The sequence below is a fragment of the Anoplophora glabripennis genome, unplaced genomic scaffold (assembly GCF_000390285.2).
Source record: "Anoplophora glabripennis isolate ALB-LARVAE unplaced genomic scaffold, Agla_2.0 scaffold136, whole genome shotgun sequence".
NCBI lineage: Eukaryota > Metazoa > Arthropoda > Insecta > Coleoptera > Cerambycidae > Anoplophora > Anoplophora glabripennis.
Window position 1 is genome coordinate 265,310 of NW_019416313.1, and position 19,899 is coordinate 285,208.

General features: G+C 37.4%; 1 protein-coding gene across 1 annotated transcript; it reads right to left on the bottom strand.

Moving 5' to 3' along the window:
- Positions 1-4,239: 4,239 nt before the first annotated feature.
- Positions 4,240-5,283, bottom strand: LOC108911609 (UPF0769 protein CG18675). The gene is made up of 2 exons (XM_018716586.1): positions 4,893-5,283; positions 4,240-4,727 (listed from the first exon to the last, which is right to left on the bottom strand). The coding sequence occupies exons 1-2, from the start codon at positions 5,281-5,283 to the stop codon at positions 4,240-4,242; spliced, it is 879 nt and encodes a 292-aa protein (XP_018572102.1).
- Between the last annotated feature and the right edge of the window lie 14,616 nt (positions 5,284-19,899).

Consider the following 19,899-nt stretch of genomic DNA (forward strand, 5'->3'; position numbering starts at 1 on the left):
TTATAAAACTGGTTTCATATTTCAATATGCAAGTGACTTTACATAGCACATGTAAAATGACTTAATTTGTAAAATGCCACTTGTAAAATGACTTAGTCATAATTTATAAATTAATTAATTGTAGAAATGACAATTCTCAATTTACAACATCTGCAAAATGACTTAAAATTTTGCTCTGCAAACCACTTGTAAAAATGACTTTAAACTGATATTTATTTTGAACTGTAATATTTTATAGATATTGTAGCAAGAGTTAGCAAAATAGAAGTCATTTTCAGAGAAAAATTCCGCTATGATCTGAGCGAATAATAACTGATCTCAAATGTTTTTTAATATTAAAGTGTAAAACATTTTTTCACCCTGAGTTGAGCCTCATTATTTTTATCTTAAAGCGGGCCATGGCCAGGAGATTTTACAATGCGCGAACATTTCTCGCCGTCATAGTTATCGCCAACTCATTAAGACGTGCTGAATAGAAAAACCTTTCAGCGACTGAAAACTTTCTGAAAGGAACAGAACTGAAAATATAATCGCTGTCTGTTTTAATGAGACATCCAGGGATCGAGAAGTTTGCCACTTATCGCAAGCTACTTCAATTAATGCGCTTAAGGTAATCAATCAGACAATGCCGTGTCCCGGCCTTTTTGTCGTTGCTAGGGCATGCTTATTGATTCCACGGTCGCCGCCGAGAAATATTATGATGGGGTCCACTGGGATTATCGAAGTGGCGCAAACACATTTCAGATTTCACGAGAAAAAGCGCTCTAATCTCGTGGGTTATAATCTGAACTACTTAGAGGCAGACGTGTGCGCGTTGTGGTCATGCAAATGTGGCGTGGAGAGCGATTGAGATTGTCGAGCGGTGCCATAGGGGCTTGGGGAACGCGGGAGGATGAAAGGAAACTCGAAGATGTATGCACATGCGATTAAGTCTGGGAGCAGTCAATTTTTGCTACACTTTCTAATTAAAAAAAAATAAAAAAATCACAACGACAGCGAATAGCGTCCCTATATCATCATCGGAGGCCTAGCTCCATTCACCAAAAATACATTTTCGCTATACTTTTGAATTTTCAAAGTGAGACAGCGTTCTGCATCCTTCCGAAGTAACAAAAGAGGTGTCAAAGCCACCTTTACCCCTATTGCAGTATCTTTCCTTACATTCAGTATATTCGTGTAGATCTTTAGACAGGATTTAATCTCTCACTAGGTATTTAATTTGCTATATTTGTTGCCTCTTATTGGGTTTTTATGCGATTGGGTTTTGCAGGAACAAAACAGCGACGTACTCAAACCTCATTGCTTGTCACTATGAGAGTTTGCATCCAAAAATTTCATGCGAGTTTTGGTTCGGAAGTCAACAATTTTGGAACCCACTTGCTGAAACTTTGCTCATGGTAAAATTATCATTTGGTATAGTGGAGACCTTTGATTCACATATATTTAAAGCTTTAGCAATAGCAGACATTTTCAATGCAGCATCTTCAATGGATTTATATGTATATGCAGTGGCAGTGTTGTGAATTAAAATCCATCAAGTTTGAAAAATTGGAAACTAGAGACTGGACTATGGGTTTTAATAAAGTCTAAAAGTGTCTGTATAAGTAGACAGAGAAGTACATAAATGAAAAATTGTTTTAGAAACATGTAATTTGCAAAATTAAGAGTCTTGTAAATACGTTCTTGAATTTATACTGTAATGATATAAAAAAATAATCGATCCTAGCATTCCCCGGGATGCGGAAGCAACTCTAATTGTCTGGAATGCTTCTATTTTATTTGACAAGCTTTACCACCGATATCGGAAACAGTGTTCAGACGTGCAGGAACAAGCCCCAACACATAATTGAATTTCCTGTCAGACCAGGAATAAATCTAGGCGGCATGAGTACGACTGAATGACTCTCAAACTGTTCTTGAATAGAGACTGTCGAATCCAGCCATCTTAATCACTGCTACTCTTTCAAGTAAATGGGAATGTCTCTTGTCTACTCTGAAGATCTGATAAACTGGTAAATATTAAATATTACCGAGTTATTAAAACTTGCAAAGAGCGATGCGAACGAAAACAAATTTTAAATGATGATATTACAAGACTTTTGTCTGCATAGTGGCGACATTGGTCAACCTGTCATAGTTCCTGTAATGCAGGTCGCTTTTTATTACGTAGATAATGAGGATGATAACATAGAAGGTAATGTAGAACTGTAGATGATAATGTAGATGGTGTAGATGTTGATGTATATGCTGTAGATGTGTTGAAGTAGAAAGTGATGTAGATGATGTAGATGCTGTAGATGATGATGTAGAAGATGATGTAGATGCTGTAGAAGATGATGTATATGATGATATAAATGGTGTAGATGCTGTAAATGATGTAGATGTTGAAGTAGAATTTGATGTAGATGTTGTAGATGATGATGTATATGGTGTAGATGATGATGTAGATGCTGTAGATGAGGAAGTAGAAGATGATGTAGATGATGATGTAGGTGGTGTAGATGTTGAAGATGATGTAAATGTTGAAGTAGAAAGTGATGTAGATGTTGTAGATGTTGAGTAGATGGTGTAGATGATTAGGTAGAAGATGATATACAGGGTGTTTTTAAATGAAGTAGCAAAAATGGTACCAGTGAATGTAGAGCCAAAAATAAGAGGATTGAAGTAAAAATATCTTATATGAAAGTTGCACCCCTGAGGCGATATACCCTCTTAAAGGAGGGGATTCAAATTCACATTTAAATTTTTTTCTTTAACATGGGGAATGCTAGAGACATGAAACTTGGTATGAGCATCCTACTAATAAAGCGACAACTTTTCAATATTTGTTCGATCATTGGCGTATTTTATAAAGGAGTGAAACAGTCAACCCCATTGCAATATTTTAATAGAAATTTTTTATATAACGCAAATTATTTATTTAAAAATATTTATTGGGGAGACTGATTCATTGAGCAACTTTTTTACCTCTTCACTGGTACCATTTTTGCTACTTCATTTAAAAACACCCTGTAGATGTTGAGGTAGAAGGTGATGTAGATGTTGTAGATGAGGATGTAGATGATAACGATTTAAGGGGTAGTGTTATGCTACTTTTGGCCATTTTGTCGGACTTAAGACTTAAGCAGTACACAGTAATTATGTTCTTTCTAATCGAACACATTTTTGTTACCTTTTTATTTAACAAGTATGCTGCCACACGACTTTGCGAATCCACCTCGGCTTACTTTTACTTTCTCGTCTTGTTTTTACGCCAGATTTTACAGCACCCACGTCGTCCTCGACCCTGCCGCCACGGCGCATATATTTCCTGAAGAATCTGCGAGGTCGTTCCGGGCTGGTGGAGCTCTCAGAAAAAGTTGGAAAACGGCTCCGCGCTGAATAAAAGTAAGTGTATTTGAATAATTCCGGATTTGTATGTATAATTCCCTCCCTGTCTGAATTACTTACCGATTCATTAAAAAAAATCCAACCGAGAGGCTTTGGGACATTAGGGGTTGTTACGTAGATTGCGTTACTGTTAGGTTCTTTTAAACACATCAATCTTAATCGGTGTGAGTTATTTGATTTGTGTTTTATCGAGACGAGGTGGGAACGGAAGGAGGCAACCAACTATACAAGTATGCTTTGATTTTCGCTGTTCCTCAACTACTTACCGTCGCATAGAGACATCTCAAGCAAGCAAAGCTACCTTTGTGCATTATACATCAGTCATTTGCAAAGGGCAAAGGCCCAAAGGTAATTTACACATTCCGACGGAGAGTTCTACGAGAATCCGGACTCATTAAATTAACAGGGAGTTTGTTGTATTAATTTCAGGGAATGTACGGCTATCAGAACTCCCCCGTGCTTCATCCAAATTGATTGTGCAATAATTAATGGAGTTTTAAGCCTCTGGGATACGTAGTTACGGGATACGCTGTTACGCACATATGAGCAAGAAATTTTAGTTAATTATTACTTTATTTACTTTCAAAATTATCAAAATTACAACGTACTAAACTATACAAGGTGTTACAAAAGGTAGGTCGTCTGTTAATCACAGTACCTTTAGGCGAAAGTAAAGGCACTTTTCTGTGCAAAACTTCAACAGAATATCTTAATAAAACAACAGAAGTATTAATAAAAAATATTTTTTAAATTGCAATTTTAATCTACCTAGAAAGACCAGCGACCAAATGTAAAGGGGCATAGGGAAAGTCTCACCCTACCTTTTTGGGACACATTGTCTGTATTAATTTATTTCGGCCCCCAGGAGATGTTATGCAACCCGTGAAACGCCTTCTTCAGATTCTGGCTGTCGGCCCATTCCGAGTTGAGATAGTTATCATCGTCATCGGCTTCCAATTTCTTCAGCTCCTCCTGCCTCCTGTACGCGTGCAACATCAGATGCTTCCTCTGTTCCTCGTTCATGATTGGCTCCCTACCAGGCGGACCGTCCCCCCTCTTCGAGATCTTCATGATCACCTTGCAGTTCTCTATTTTACCGACGTATTCGCCCACCTTCTGGCCTCGGTCTCGGTACATTTCCTTGCCGCAGAACCACATCTGCGCGGTGCCGGGATCGATGACTTGCAGGGAGGCCTGGGTGCCCGACAAGTCCTCGATGTTTTCGAACTCCATGCGGATGGTGTCGTGAGGGGGCAGTTTCATGGGGTAGACGATGGTCACGGCGCCTTTGAGGATGTTGATCGCCTCCTGGATGGTCTTCATCGTCAGGTATTTACCTGCAATTCGTATCGGTAGTTATCTAGTTATGAAATAGACGGAAAAGGAAGAAACACTGATTCAGATTCTATGGCAGGCATCATTTGTCTCTTCTAATATTGAAGAGCACATCTCATAGATCGGATAAAGTGCATTCTAAGAAATTTAGGATCAAAGACCCTTACCTTGTAGTACTAGTTTTTTCGAGGTCATCTCCTTAGCTTCACTAACGGCGTTTCTCAGCACCTCCTGCATCTCCTTCCTTGGCTGCTTGCCGTTTCTCCTCCCTATCGGGTCCTTTTCAAGACTAAACCCACCGCTGGGTATGCACTTTTCGCCCCAGGGATCGGATAGTTTCATCTCCTCCACCTGTTCTTCCGTCAGACCCAGGATTTCCGGTGGATAGAGGGTTCCGTGCTTGGCTAACTCTTCCATCTCGCAACAGATTCGGTCTATTTTCAACATGCCGTTGTAGATGGCGACGACGGAGTTAACCAGCTCTTCCACGGTGACGTTCAGGGCGGTTTCGAATAGAAACTGGCTCTCGTCTTTATGTTTTACGTGGATTACCACCATTTTCTAGTGTTAAAAGGTGAATTTGTTGACGTACTCATGAACTGTTGGAGTAAACTGACAGATTTGAATGTGTGATCGATGATTTTGCTTAGCAACGGTCACTGGGAAACCGGTTTTATCGATATTTGTTTCGTAGAGATATTGTGGACTTTATGTGACTGAAGCCTTGAGATGACAGTGACCGGTAAATTCTAAATACAGGGTGAGTCAATATCGAAAAAAAATTTTGGAAAATCATAGTTACCGAGAAAATAGTTATTTACACCATAAAGGAGGTAAGTATTATTTACCAGTCGAGGAGGATTTTGCGCCCGAGCGGAGCGAGGGCTGGCAATAGAGTCCGAGACTGGTAAATTATACTTGACTGCTGCGTGGTGTATGACATTTTATCTGCTCTCACAGTTTTATATGGTTCATGAAATAAAGATTGGTTTTATTTTTTGATTCTTAATCAATTCATTTTGACATAATTCGAAATTTTGCAAAGTCGCCTTGGCTGCTTGGATTTAGTAGTTTCTAAGGTGTTTATGAACAAAGCTACATAAAATTTGCAATTTTGCTGGTTTTGAATTGTTATTTCTAAATGAGTGATTTTCAAATAGAAAGTGCAGCAAATGCTGCCTGCGAATTTTTATTGCCCGAGAAGTCGAAAGTGCGCTACGGGCGAGTATATAGAAATTCATTATGCCAACTATTTTCATAGAGGAGAACGTACATATATCAATATACCCCAAGCTGAGAGCACTTTTGAAACGTAAGAATGACGGCTATACCTACACCCAAAAAGTCAAACGTTTTTACAAGAGAACAAGTCAACGACGTTCTCGTTTATGCACGAGTTAATATACAGGGTAGCCCATCGAAAACGTACCGCAAGGCATTACAGGGTAGCAATGAACTTTTCGGCAAAATGCTTCTGAGGGGGACAACTTTTGGCGCAAAAAGCATAGCAAAATCTTCAACCCCCTAAGTGGGGGTGCCCAATTCCCCCAATTTTTTTTAAATGGGAATGGGGGTCAAGTGGGAGGTCATTAGAAAGGACTTTTAATTCTCTATACATCGATTCTTACTTTTTGAAAATCGATCCATTATTTTAGAAAATATGCAGCTTTGAAAATACGAACAATATTTTTGACGAGAAATGCGAAAATCGATTTAATTTTACTTCAAAACTTACGGTATTAGCTTGGTAAATTCCTTCAAAAGAATTCGCTGTTTTTTTTTTTGATTTGCGAATTCTTTAGCCTGATTTTGGTGAGCAAAAAATTGTCCGCTTTTTGTTTCGTATTTAGATAGGCCACAAGAAGTTGCTAGATAACTGTCTTGTGACTTGTAGTTGAAGAGTACCAATACTGCCGAGTCTTTTAAATTGATTAATTATGGTGTACTCAATTCCAGAAAGAGTAGAAATTATTGAGCTTTTTTTCAAAAACAATGAATGCGGAAATCGGGTCGCCGAACTGTTCAACCAACGGCATCCTGAGAAACATGCGTCTGGAAAAATTGTTCGCGAATTGGTGGCCAAATTTCGCGAAACTGGCTCCGTTCATAACAAAAAGAGGCAGGTTGAAAATCCGGTACTAAATGAACCTACGGAAATAGCGGTATTGGGGCAAGTGGCAATGGATAGTACGCTGAGTACAATGCAATTGGCTACTGCGACAGGAGTGAGTCGTACAAGTGTCCAACGAATATTAAAAAAATACAAATTCCATCCTTATAAGATTCGGCTAGTGCAAGAGCTAAATGAAGACGATTTTGATCGTCGTTTGCAATTTTGCGAAATAATGACTGAACGAGCGATAAACGATAATTTCCTCTTTAATGTGTGTTTTTCGGACGAGTGTACGTTCTTCTTGAATGGTTTAGTGAATCGCCATAATTGTCGTTACTGGGCTGATACCAATCCAAGGATTTTCCATGAGACACACTCCCAACACCCCCAGAAGTTGAATGTATGGGCAGGTATTTTTGGAAATTCCATTGTAGGTCCTTTTTTCCTTCCTGGAAATTTGACAGGCGATATGTACTTGGATTTACTACAAAATGTCATCGACCCAGCTCTAACAAATATCATAGAGGACGACCCTGCTTACAATGAACACGAACTGATTTTCCAGCAAGACGGAGCTCCTCCACATTACTCGCTCAATGTGCGCAATTACCTAAATGAGACGTTTCCAGGACGCTGGATAGGACGAAGAGGTGCAATTGAGTGGCCCCCTCGGTCACCCGACTTAAATCCTTTAGATTTCTTTCTCTGGGGGCACATTAAAAGCAAAGTTTACAGCACTCCACCTGATACCTTGGAAGATCTGCGAGGACGAATCATTAATGCATGTCGCGAAGTAACACCGCAAGTGCTCCAGAATGTTCGACAACGGTTTGAAGACAACCTGTATCATTGTATGCAAGTTGACGGACAACATTTTCAGCATTTACTTGACTAATACCGTAAGTTTTAAAATAAAATTAAATCGATTTTCGCATTTCTCGTCAAAAATATTGTTCGTATTTTCAAAGCTGCATATTTTCTAAACTAATGAATCGATTTTCAAAAAGTAAGAATCGATGTATAGAGAATTAAAAGCCCTTTCTAATGACCCCCCACTTGACCCCCATTCCCATTTGAAAAAATTTAGGGGGATAGCAACCCCACTTAGGGGGTTGAAGATTTTGGTATGCTTTTTAAGCCAAAAGTTGCCCCCCTCAGAAACAAATTTGACCTGTTTTTGGATTTTGCCGAAAAGTTCTTTACTACCCTTGCGGTACGTTTTCGATGGGCTACCCTGTATATTTATTTGCCAATGAAGGTAATGACGGGCATTGCAGGAGCATGCTGTTCTGATGAGTTATGCAAACTTACTTTGGACGTCAATTTCAAAAATTTCGATGACATTATTGTAGTTACAATTCCAGATTCTAAAAATGGTATGTCACGTACGTTTACAATTACTTCTAGTCTGGGTTCTATTTCTCACTTAGAAATTCTCAAGAAATATATCAAGATTGGATTGGAAATTAAAACTGAAATTTCACGTTTTTTTATGCGCTATCAAGCAGGTAGATGCTACAACCAATTAGTCGGCAAAAATACCCTTTCTATGATTCCTAATAAGATTGCACAGTTTTTGAAACTAGAACATCCTGAAACATATACAGGCCATTCATTCCGAAGAACATCGGCAACGCTACTGGCTAATACAGGAGTTGATGTATTAGCAATCATTTTGGTAGTACGTCGCATCATGCTGTTTTAATGGATCAGTCAGATAATATTGAGCTTCCGGTGACTGAAATGGAGCGGTCAAATCATTTTGAGAAAAATGTGACAATTAGTAAACGCGAGGGGAATAATTATCCAGATTTTATAAATGTTACTAAACTGTACAATTACTATATTCTTCTGGATACAGTTCTGAATAAACATTGAATACTAAGAAACGTGGTTTATAAAAAACGCGCTCGTATTGTTTATTAAATTTCATTATTATCAAAAACGGCCTTTAATTCTTACGGACCGTTAAAGATGCCGAAGGAAAAAATCCAATAAAGACCCTCAGAACACGTTTAAATTTAATCTTGGGGCGAAATATGGCCGTTAGGCTTTTATTAATCCGAAAAAGATCTCTGCTTCATCGAAAACACATATGGAGAGGATATATCTGACGCCCACGAAGTCGTCCTTTGCAGATCTGCGATTTCCGATAAGCATCAACTCCCGATTGGTTCTGAAAGGGATACAAATTGGTCGTCATTTCTACCATAAAACTTCCCGGCACGTTCTGCTTGAATCATTCCGACGATTGTTAAATAAACTCTTCGAACGAAGTCGGGGAAGTTGCCGAATGGTCCGCATTATTCTCGTGAATCGCTCGAAGAGACTGTTCGAGAAACCAGATGTCGTTCCTTATGAAAAGGAAATGGAAATCAAGGGCGCTTTGGCGGGACAGAAGTTGGGTTAAGTTTGTTCGAATTTCAAACTCCAGAACTATCATGCAAGTTTTTTCCTTCCCTCGCCGTATTCACTACTCGAATTGTGTGCTAAAAATATGCAAATAGTTGCGCAGAACTGATTTAATATTATTTCCATTCAAAGCGGTACCAGTGTGGCATTTTAATTGAACAACGGAGGCTAAGTTCCACTGCCCCTCATAAGCGTTCAGAATAGGATCGCATTCTGCTTAAATTTAAACTGTTCACGGTTGTGGTTTTGTTTATTATTAAAATACTGATGTTATGACATGGACTTGCTACCTTTTTATACTTGTTAAAATGGGGAATGTTTAGCCGGCGTTTTCCAGATTGAGTAAAATTTTCCTGCAAAAAAGCCGAAACTTAATTTTCTCTCGCGATAAGGCCAAGATCGGAATTACAAATGAGACGAGAGGCAGTAAATACGGATCCTCAGCTGCAGCAGGGCTTTCTTATGTTCGACCTCTGACAAAAAAACGATTCTAAATAATCCCATTCCCATCAAAGCGTCTGTAAGAGGGTAAGAGGATGTGGAGTAATATCTTTGATGTGAGAGAATTACCTAGATAGGGAGAGAAGCCGGTGGTATGGAAGGAATGGAAAGTTAGGATGTTATGTAAAAAGGTTTCGTGATGACTTATTATGATGAGCTCCACTAAGGTAGTGGGTACAATATGTCACAAGGAGAGATTGTTTATTGGTGAGATATAACGTAAAATAGTGGCATATATTTAAATGTCATCGCTACTTTACGTCTACCGGCAATTAAAGTAAAAAATCCATTGTATTCAAACTATGTAATTAATTGCGATTTTTTTTCACTCAATTTTAGTCAACTAAGAACCAAGTCCGAGTAAAAAATTGCTCAACAATAGTTAAATTTAAAGGTTAATTATTAATTGTTCTTATACGCACAAAAAGTCATTCATTTGAAGCTTACCAGGTACTCACAAGTGTGTAAAATTACTCACTTCTGTCACAATAGTATCACTCATACAATTTCAGTTGTACTCCTACAAAGAGAGTGAAAATTTCACTCAGATGTACAGTTATTGAGTGCAATTTGAGTGAACTCTCATACAAAACTGTCCATGTCTTCGATCAAAAACTAAAAACCAAATTTCACAGTGTACACAGCTAATAAATACCAGTTAGAGGACTTAATCTCATTATTTTAATAGTTTCTTTCGAAGAAGAGAAACAGTATATCTCTATAAACCTTTAATTTTGATAAATCTTACTAAGAAAGTATTGTAATGCACGAAAAATAATTCTAAATGTATTTTATTAATTGTATATTGTTGTATTTATCATTTAATAAAACTTATTTATTACATTCAATTGTTAAATAGAAATTAAACTTTCGAAATGCAACTCACAATCAGTGTGAACTTGATCTGGTGCCAACTCTCTTTAATCTATGAACGCCGTTGACTTAATTAAACATTAACATAAAGACAAAACGCAAAGTGATGACTGATCAAAAGAAGAGTGAAATTTATTAGAACTAACAAAGTGAACAACATATATATTTTTCCTATTTGATTTCAGCAAATCCTATAAGTTTTCATACAATTACAATACAGTTATTTACGTGAAGAGTTTGTAAATAGAATCCAGTTACTCCGATTTCTCATACCTATTATCTTTCTGTATATGCGAAGCTGATGAGGTCGAATAATATATCACGTTTTGCTCTGCCACTGCAACATACTGCCGGCATAGGAAAGCTTTACAGACGACGCAGCTGCGTTGTGGCAGTCACGATATTTTTAAAATGCATGTGACAGTCAAAAAAAAAAAACAGAAAACAAGAACAGTTATTCCAATACATTGGAAAGAAGGTCGAAAAAATCAAAAGCATTTTATTTTTAACAATATATAAAACCTCCCGATATTCAGTGCTTCAAGATAATTGATTTACGTGATGTTCTATTAATTTCGTGCTTATGCCTCGGTATTTGATTTACTAGTTCTCGTCACATTCTTGCCCCTAATTACCAGTTATTAAATTTAATAAATATTTGCGCTAAGAGCATCAGTCTCCCTAATGAAATACCTAGCCCTCGTTCCACTAGCGGAAATGCTGCTGGAAAATCGTCGACTACATCGGGCTCGCTGTTTTATTAAATATCTTCCCTTGCAGAGGAAATAGTTGTTATTCCTTTTCTAGAAAATAGAATAACGTTTGCCTTTCTCGGTTATTTATTTCTGATTGAATTTAATTATGGTAATAAAATGATGTAAGTATAATATCTACCCTAACTAAATATTTCTTATTTGCAGAGGTTAGTAGTACAAACGGCAAAAGTGTAGAAACCACTCCAATTAACACCTCGCTTTTGCAGCGTTTCCTTTTTCGAACCGGATGAAAATTAAATACGCTCGCGCGTTCCCTTCGCAGGTTCTGAATGAAAACGGTTGAATTCATTCTTCATGCATTCATAAGAAAATGAACAGATGTTTCGCTAACCAAGCCCGAGCGAGAATGTAACAAAACTTCAACACCATATTAATTTAATTTTAAATGTTACATGTTTTAACCCCAACTGAAATAAATGAAAATATGCCAGCCGTACTTAATTTTTAAATAATACCTGGATGATCATCAAATTTAATTCATTTGTATTTTCCACTTTCTCGTTTCGACGAATTTCCCCTGCTGAAGACGGCATTAAAAACACATTTCAAAACAAGCGTGAATTCCCTGCCTCCGAGTTCTTTTCCTCAAAGTAGCAGACATTTAGTGGTTCGTTAGACCCAACTGTGTCTGCCACTCAAGAACTCCAGTTATTTAATGTTAAAGCTTACAAATAATATACTGAAAGGTACCCCCAAATTAGGTTATATTGCGGCGAATGCTTTCCTTTGAAATCACATTCCTTTCTAATTTGTGCTTCGAGGTACCCCAGCAAACGGATTTTTATTTTGACTGACAGGGTATCGGTGAAGCGAAGTTACCTCTCGGTCGACTAGAGGCAGAGATACTCCTAGATTGAAATACGTATTCGTATTTTCGGAATCATTTTGCGTAACAACGTTTCTCTGCGTAATGTAAATATATCTTGCCTCGAAGCGTAATGGCAATACTTTTGCCCTAGTGAGTGATATAATCATCTTAATGTAAATACTTATTTCCTAGTGCGTAATGTACACATTTTACGCCCAGTGCGTGATATAAATATCTTACACCTCAGAGAGTAATTTAATTATCTCCCGCCCCATGCGTAAAGTAAATATTACACACACATCGCGTAATATAGATATCTTACTAGTGGAACGTAATGTAAATATCTTACGGCTGGAGGTGCGTAATGTAAATATCCTATGTCTGACAGTGCGTAATGTAAATATTTCCAACTCAATGCGTAATGTACATATTTTACGCCCAGTGCGTGATATAAATTTCTTACTAGTGGAGCGTAATGTAAATATCTTACGTCTGACAGTGCGTAATGTAAACATTTCCAACTCAATGCGTAATATACATATTTTACGCCCAGTGCGTGATATAAATGTCTTACGCCCCAGAGAGTAATGTAATTATCTCCTGCCGAATGCGTAAAGTAAATATTACACACATATTGCGTAATGTAAATATTTTACAATCATAGCGTAATGTACCTTACCGACAATGCGTAATATAAATATCTTACTAGTAGAGCGTAATGTAAATATCTTACGCCTGGCAGTGCGTAATGTAAATATTTTACGCATTAGTGCGAAATATAGATAATTCCGTATGTCTAACATTAGCATAAAGTTAGTATTTTTTCTGGTGCTTTGTCAGTCCCTTATTCAACCGCTCGCCGCAGCTAATTCGTCCTTAATCCTTTCTCGGAAGACCTGTTTGTTTCCCGCACGATAGGGCTTAAGGTAATTTAAGACGGAGGTATTGGGGCAACGCGTGTTTCAGTTGTTCTTAGGTCCTACGCAGCGTAGAGCTCACTTGTCCGGCATTGTTTTGGGCCCTCACGAGCACTCGGTAATCCTTATGAAAGGATAATGGACATAACGCCCTGGGGGAGCGGGGATATATTGTTTCGCGGAGATAAGGCTAATGTTGTGTACAAAGGAGTATTAACTTTGAAACAGTTTAGTTGTTGATCTAAGAATTTCTCGTATATTTTTTCTTTTAGAGCGAAATTATATTAGGTCGGTAGGCACCATGCATCAGCTAGAATTCTTATCGACAGTGCGGAAAGGCTAAGGCAATTTTTCAGTTCCACATCATTTTTTATTCTCTACAAATTTGCTTTTCCGGACGATACGGCATAAATATGATATACGGTTTAAATATAAAATGTCATTACTCGAATTTGTTTCTCCTTCTCAGCCCATGGAACAAAATTTCTTTCCTCTGACAGTTTGACAGCCCTCTGGATTTATGAAACAACGTCTTATTCTGCGGGCGTATGTAAATTTCGGATCAAGATCTAATATGAGGTATTTCGTCGCTCATCTTTCCACATATTGCGAAATTTAAATAAAGTAACTGTATTTGTTTGTCGATATTTTCAGAGCAAAAAAGACATCAGTTTTGATTACAAAAACTCCAAATGTATTTGTATTAATTTTTTAAAGACTTGAGTTGTGTGCTAGACTTGATTCCTAATGTTCCGAAAAATATGCGAACAGCAAATTATTTACTTCAGGAAAATATTTCCCAGGCATTAGAGAAATGAGAAATCTGTAAAATATTTATATAGTCGGTAATGTTGCCAGGGGCATATAAAACCAATAAAATCTTCCCAGTTTTACATGTATGCGAGCATAAAAGTTTTCCTAACGTCTCCCTGCACTTGAATCGCGTAAAATCGGTTTAACGGTCTAGAAAATCTACATTAAATTTGAATGGGATTGTTACACGTTACGTGGCGCTCGTGGTGTAATAGCTCGAAGCATTTAATACACTGTATCGAAATGGTGTCGGCAAAGACATATCGAATAATAACTAGTAACAAACCTTAAAAAGTATACCCAGAACTAGATACTTATATCATTGTTTAGGACCTTTTGAAATGTGAGTTTTTTTATGATGATTCTAATTTATGGGGAATGTCGTCAAAACGCTGTACAAGCATCTCGGCTATACACGTCCCAATATCCTACGGTAGCTGGATTTGATTTGATATGAATAAAGTGCTATTAAAGTTAAAACCTCGCTCTCCAAAACACCCTGCATAGGTTAAGACAAGAAGTATTTAAATTTATTCAGCCATCCCTTAAATAAATATTGGCACAAATCTGATTTCATTATTAGAAAGACGAGCTCCCTAGTCATCCCAGGGTTTATCACAACAGGATCGATTTATCCTGATTTCAATCCGGATAACAATGGGAAATTATTAAAGCCTACCTGCATCCTCTCCCAATCGGGGGTCACTTTATCGAGCACTTTCTTTGATTTCAAACAGATACGGCGGACTAGATATGGAAACTCACCGAACTGTAGCTCTGAATAGGAGATACTCCGACGGAGAGGAAGATTAAGTTGATTAATATCAAGCAGGCCAGTCGTTATAAAGTGAAATAGGTTTTTCAAGTTTTGTGAACGTTTCTTTTAGGTCGACACATTCGAATCCAATTTTCGCACATTCGCTGGAAAACACCTCCAGAAAAGGAAATAGTGGTATGTAAAAAACACTCCGACACGGTCGAATCCAGATAACACCTGAATTGCGTATTGGTGGTTGCTGGACACCTTAGTACTCCGCGATGTTGTTACATTGCTCGATATGAATTTTATCGAATTTTAAATTTATTACAACGCTAAGAATTTCAGAATTAAGCATAAGAAGTTAAAAAAAGTGATAAACATTGTATTTTCTGATATTCTATGCACGCAGTTATGTCAATATTCCTTAATTAATCGAACTTCAAGTTGGAGGTTTTGATTTTTTTTTCTCGGAAATGGTTGAGTTTAGGACCCATATCATATAAGGTTTTTTTTGTTTATTTTAATCTATTCTATCGTCTTTTAAAGTTAAGGCAGTCAAATTTCTAACACCCTGTAGAATATGATGTCACAAACTTCAATGATAGGTCTGATAAAAAAAGTTCTAATAGACAAACGTGGTTGGTTTATTTTTTATATTAAGATCACGTTTAACGTTCTTTTTTCACTTTCAAGGTCATTTGATCAAATCGCCCTCTCGAACTTCTCGAAGTTGTTTGGGTCAATGGGGGTCACCACTTGATGAACATGGATTTGACTTTGAGGGTCAATCACTAGAATCCGTTCTAAGACGGCCAGATGATAATTTTCTTATCCATGAGATCTAGTTGTCATGATTTTGAGCGCATAAAACTGACAACGATCGACTTCTTAATCGAGAATTTGGTCCTACATACTGTCAGCTTGTGACCTTAGCATAACTGGTTTGACAGTAAGGATATTTCGCATCCTACTACCTCAGAAAATGGTGAAGTGACACTGACCCGAAAAGGAATGTGTGGTATGATCCATCCTATTTTATTCAGATGTATTAACCGTTGACCTTGAAATAACCTTGATTATGGCCCTTCATGGTCAAACCCAAAATCAACAAATGGTGATCCCCGATGTTCCAAACTACTCTTGTAGAGGTCACTTTCCTGATATCTCGCTAACTTGAGGAGATACTAACCTGAGGAGTTCAAGAGAGGGATTTGACTTTCAGATGACCTTGAAAATAACTCAACCACATCTCCGAACGTAAAATTTCTTACTGTTTCAGAATCCGTAGTCAGAAATCGTGTTACCATAAAAAAAGCAGGAGTTGACCTTCAAATAACCTCGAACACGAGCTAATTTCGTCAAACGGACACGGGTGTGGAGGTCTAGTGTACCATTCAATGAATTTTTGTCCCGTGGGGCTGTGTAAGCATTCTGTAAAATTAACTTCCTGTTTTTGTAGAAAGTAACAAGTGCAAAAACGTCATTTACGAAACTCCAAATTAGTTCCAACAAAACTCTGCAATATAATTTCTGTAATTCTATTTATAATTAAAGACGAAATATATTATTTGTTTATTTCCGGATCAAATTGGATCCGGGGCTATTTTACTCGGAATCTCAGCCCGACGACGGCTTCCAGCACGTCACAAGGCGACGTCGCCGTAACGAAGTTTGACGTGAACTTCTTTTTAATAAAATTACTGCAGACAGACACGCTCGCGTATATCCGCGCCAGCCTCGAACTTTCTTGACGTAAACATTCCCAGTTCCACAGAAGTTTTGAACGTCGCTAGAAGGCAGAAACAAAACAACGTACATCGAAATGAATCTACAACAGATAATTCCCAAAACTGGATGTGTTTGTGACAGTTTTCGTATGCCTCGGCGTGGAGTTTATTGTTGGAGTCAAATGTGTCCGCTGTAGGCTATTTCGGTCGTAAAATACAACTCCATATCGGCAGAGATATGTAGCGTGCATAAAGGTCTGGTTTGGTCTTCCACAAAGTGAATGGAACGTTTGTTTTCATTGTTTAACTGTAACAGTAGTTCTTCTATTGTTTGAATAATGTAGGTTACGTGATAGGGGTGATAGGAGGGGTAGTGGACAGCGTTCTTTACAGTTTTGGTGTTGAGAAAAATAATGAAATATCGACTTGATCTAAAAAACAAAACAAAAGGTGTAAATAATATGAGAACAACATTTTCTCTTAAAAAGTTGAAGAGACGGATCTTTTATTATATTTTTTTGGTTTTAGTTATTGACAAATACTTAGGTAGTACTTAATAACCTGATATAATCGCGGTACCCAATAACAGCGACCGAATCCATTTTCAGCGACTGTTAGAAATCGAAATGTCACATTTTAATTAACTTTCATTCCAGTCCACTGCACTTAGCTCCAGTTAGTGTTAAATTAAACAGTTCATTTCAGCTAGCAGCTTTTGCTGCAGAATATAACTGTAGAGAAAATCAATGCTATTGGTGAATGATGCCAGGTTTTACGTGATTTCACGGCCTATTTGATTCGGTGTATTGAGTTATAAAGGAAATACAATGGAATTTAATTAAATTTGTAACGGGCTAAAATGTCCAGTTAGCACTATATTCCGAATAATGCAGTTGCCAAAAAACAGAACCATAAAATAATAATTTTGGGTGGAAAGTATGTAAGTTTTTCTACATTAACAACATACAATGACTACAGTTCTGAGCTTTGGCATTTTTGTGTTTTGCATCATGACTTATTCTTTCTTTAAAAGTATATTTTATTTTCTCGTTTCCGGAAGGCTGGCCAAAGTAGTATTTTTTAAATGGAACACCCTGTCTTTGAGTAGATATTCATATTGTACATGGAATTATGCACCTTTTTACATTAAATTTTCAGCGTTACACTTAATCGTTAAACAAAGAAATTGCTAAAATTATCGTAAAATGTGAGCAACTGATATACAGGGTGTGGCGTGTATAATCTATAAAAATTAAACTACAGCTTCCTAACGATATTTGCAATAGAAAAGTCTTATACGAAAAAGTTCTATCTTCGCGTTTCTTTTTTGTAAATTAAAGTTCATTTATTCAATGAAAATAAAGGCCGACCCTGTGTTATTTATTAAAAACTTTAGAAATGCTTTTATCCGACCCGAGATGCAATCTTATAACTTAAGTCGGTATAATCTAATACTAGTAATCCTAAAAGAAGGTCAGGTTACATTGTCAAAAAATTTGTGCAGTCGACTGTGATTTTGTATTTGTATTGAATTCATTATGCACTTAATTATTATTAAATATTAAGCATCGTCCATCGACCCATCAGCGTTAAAAAGTGAAAGATTCCAGACAAAAGTTTTTATATTGTAATTCCACGATAGTGACAGTATAATTTTTATAAAGAAGTAAAAAATAAGAATAGTGTGCCGATTACATTAAAAACGAGATTCTTATTTCTTAATTTGCTTAATTTTCTAGTTTGTGCGCAAACTAGTGTTTTAATGAATCGAGAAAGCAATGCATTTACTATTTCCGAACGTGTCGATATGGTGTTAGTGTATGGTGCAGCCGGAGAAATGCGCTCGCGGCGACTAGGTTGTACCGGGAACGATGGCCACAACGTCACCCCCCATATACAAATACAATCCTACAGTGCGTTCAGCGGTTACGAGATACGGGAAGTGTTATTCCTCGAGGAGAAGAACGTGGTCAGCAAGTGAACCCTAATGTTTAACATGCAGTGTTGGAAAATCTTGACGAAGACCCCACAATTAGTACTCAACGACTCGCACATCAAGTAGGAACCTCATCTCGTACCGTACATCGCATCTTACGGCGCCAGCTGTTGCACCCCTATCATCTGCAACCAGTTCAACAGATTTTACCCCTGGATTGTGATCAACACGTTTTTGCAGATGTGCAATGTACCAATCAAGTAGACTTTCCTGCTTATGAATTTCCGTAATATGCATATATGGGCCGATGAAGATCTTCACGCGATCAGGGAAACTCATTTTCAACATCGGTTCTCGGTAAATGTTTGGGCTGGCATAATAGGCGATGTACTTGTGGGTCCCTATTTCTTTGAAGGACGACTAAATGGACCAACATATGCTGATTTGTTTGAGACGGTCCTTCACATCCAGTTAAAAAATACAGGGTGTTCCATTTGAAAAAAAAAAACAAAATTATTGCCTTTGAAAACGATAACATTTGGTACGATTTTGTAAACATTTTGTATGACATTTATAAACAGTGACCACTTCAGAATTTACGGTGAACTTAGTAAAATATGTGTGATGAATGCTTAGATTGTAATATTAATATCATCGAAACGACTGATTTTTGGCACTTAGTTCCTATTACGAAAAAGTTGCATAATTCCATGTAAAATATAAATATATGCTCAAATACAGGGTGTTCCATTAAAAAAATACAACTTTGGTCATCCCTCCGAAAATCAAACACCCTGTATAACTCAAATTATTTTTAAAATGTGCATTTCTTACCCCCTCCCACCCGAATCTATTTTGAAATATTTTGCCTCAATTATATTCTAGCGATAAATCAACTTTGCCATAGCGTTGACTCACCCCGTACATATTAAAAATGTACACATTGCCACGGTCACCCTGTATAAAATTCCTGAAAGGAATAGAGACGGTAATTGATTGCGGCTTACAAAGGCCTTTATTTTTAATCTGTTTTCACTACTTTTCAGAGAAATCTACGTGACTGCGAGGAGATAAGCCCAATTTCGAGAAGTAATTTTAAAAATCCGTCGCCTTCTCAAATTACATTGATGAGGGTTACTTTTGGAAGTAATTAATTACTGCCATCCCGCACGAGAAAAAACTGTTTGGCCCCGTCGCGTCGGTCGGGGGCGAACCGGCGACGCAATTTTAATTCTCTCCCTGGATTTCACTCTTGCTTTAATTAACTGAGAATGGCTTAAAAGGGTATTGGCTCCCAACTTATCGCTTTTTTGTACACATTACTTGTCGTCTTTGTGAGTGGACACTAAAACGGTCGATGCTGTTAAAATTTCTGAAGCAACGTTTCGCAATATTTACTTCCCCTTCAGGCGTGGCTAAATTTATTATTTCTGAGGAAAATAGTAAGTATCCACTAGTAATAATGGTTTTAAGGTCCGTGCTGATATTTAAAGTACGATGATTTTTCAGGTTGTTATGCCGTAGCCTAGGCCCCCACA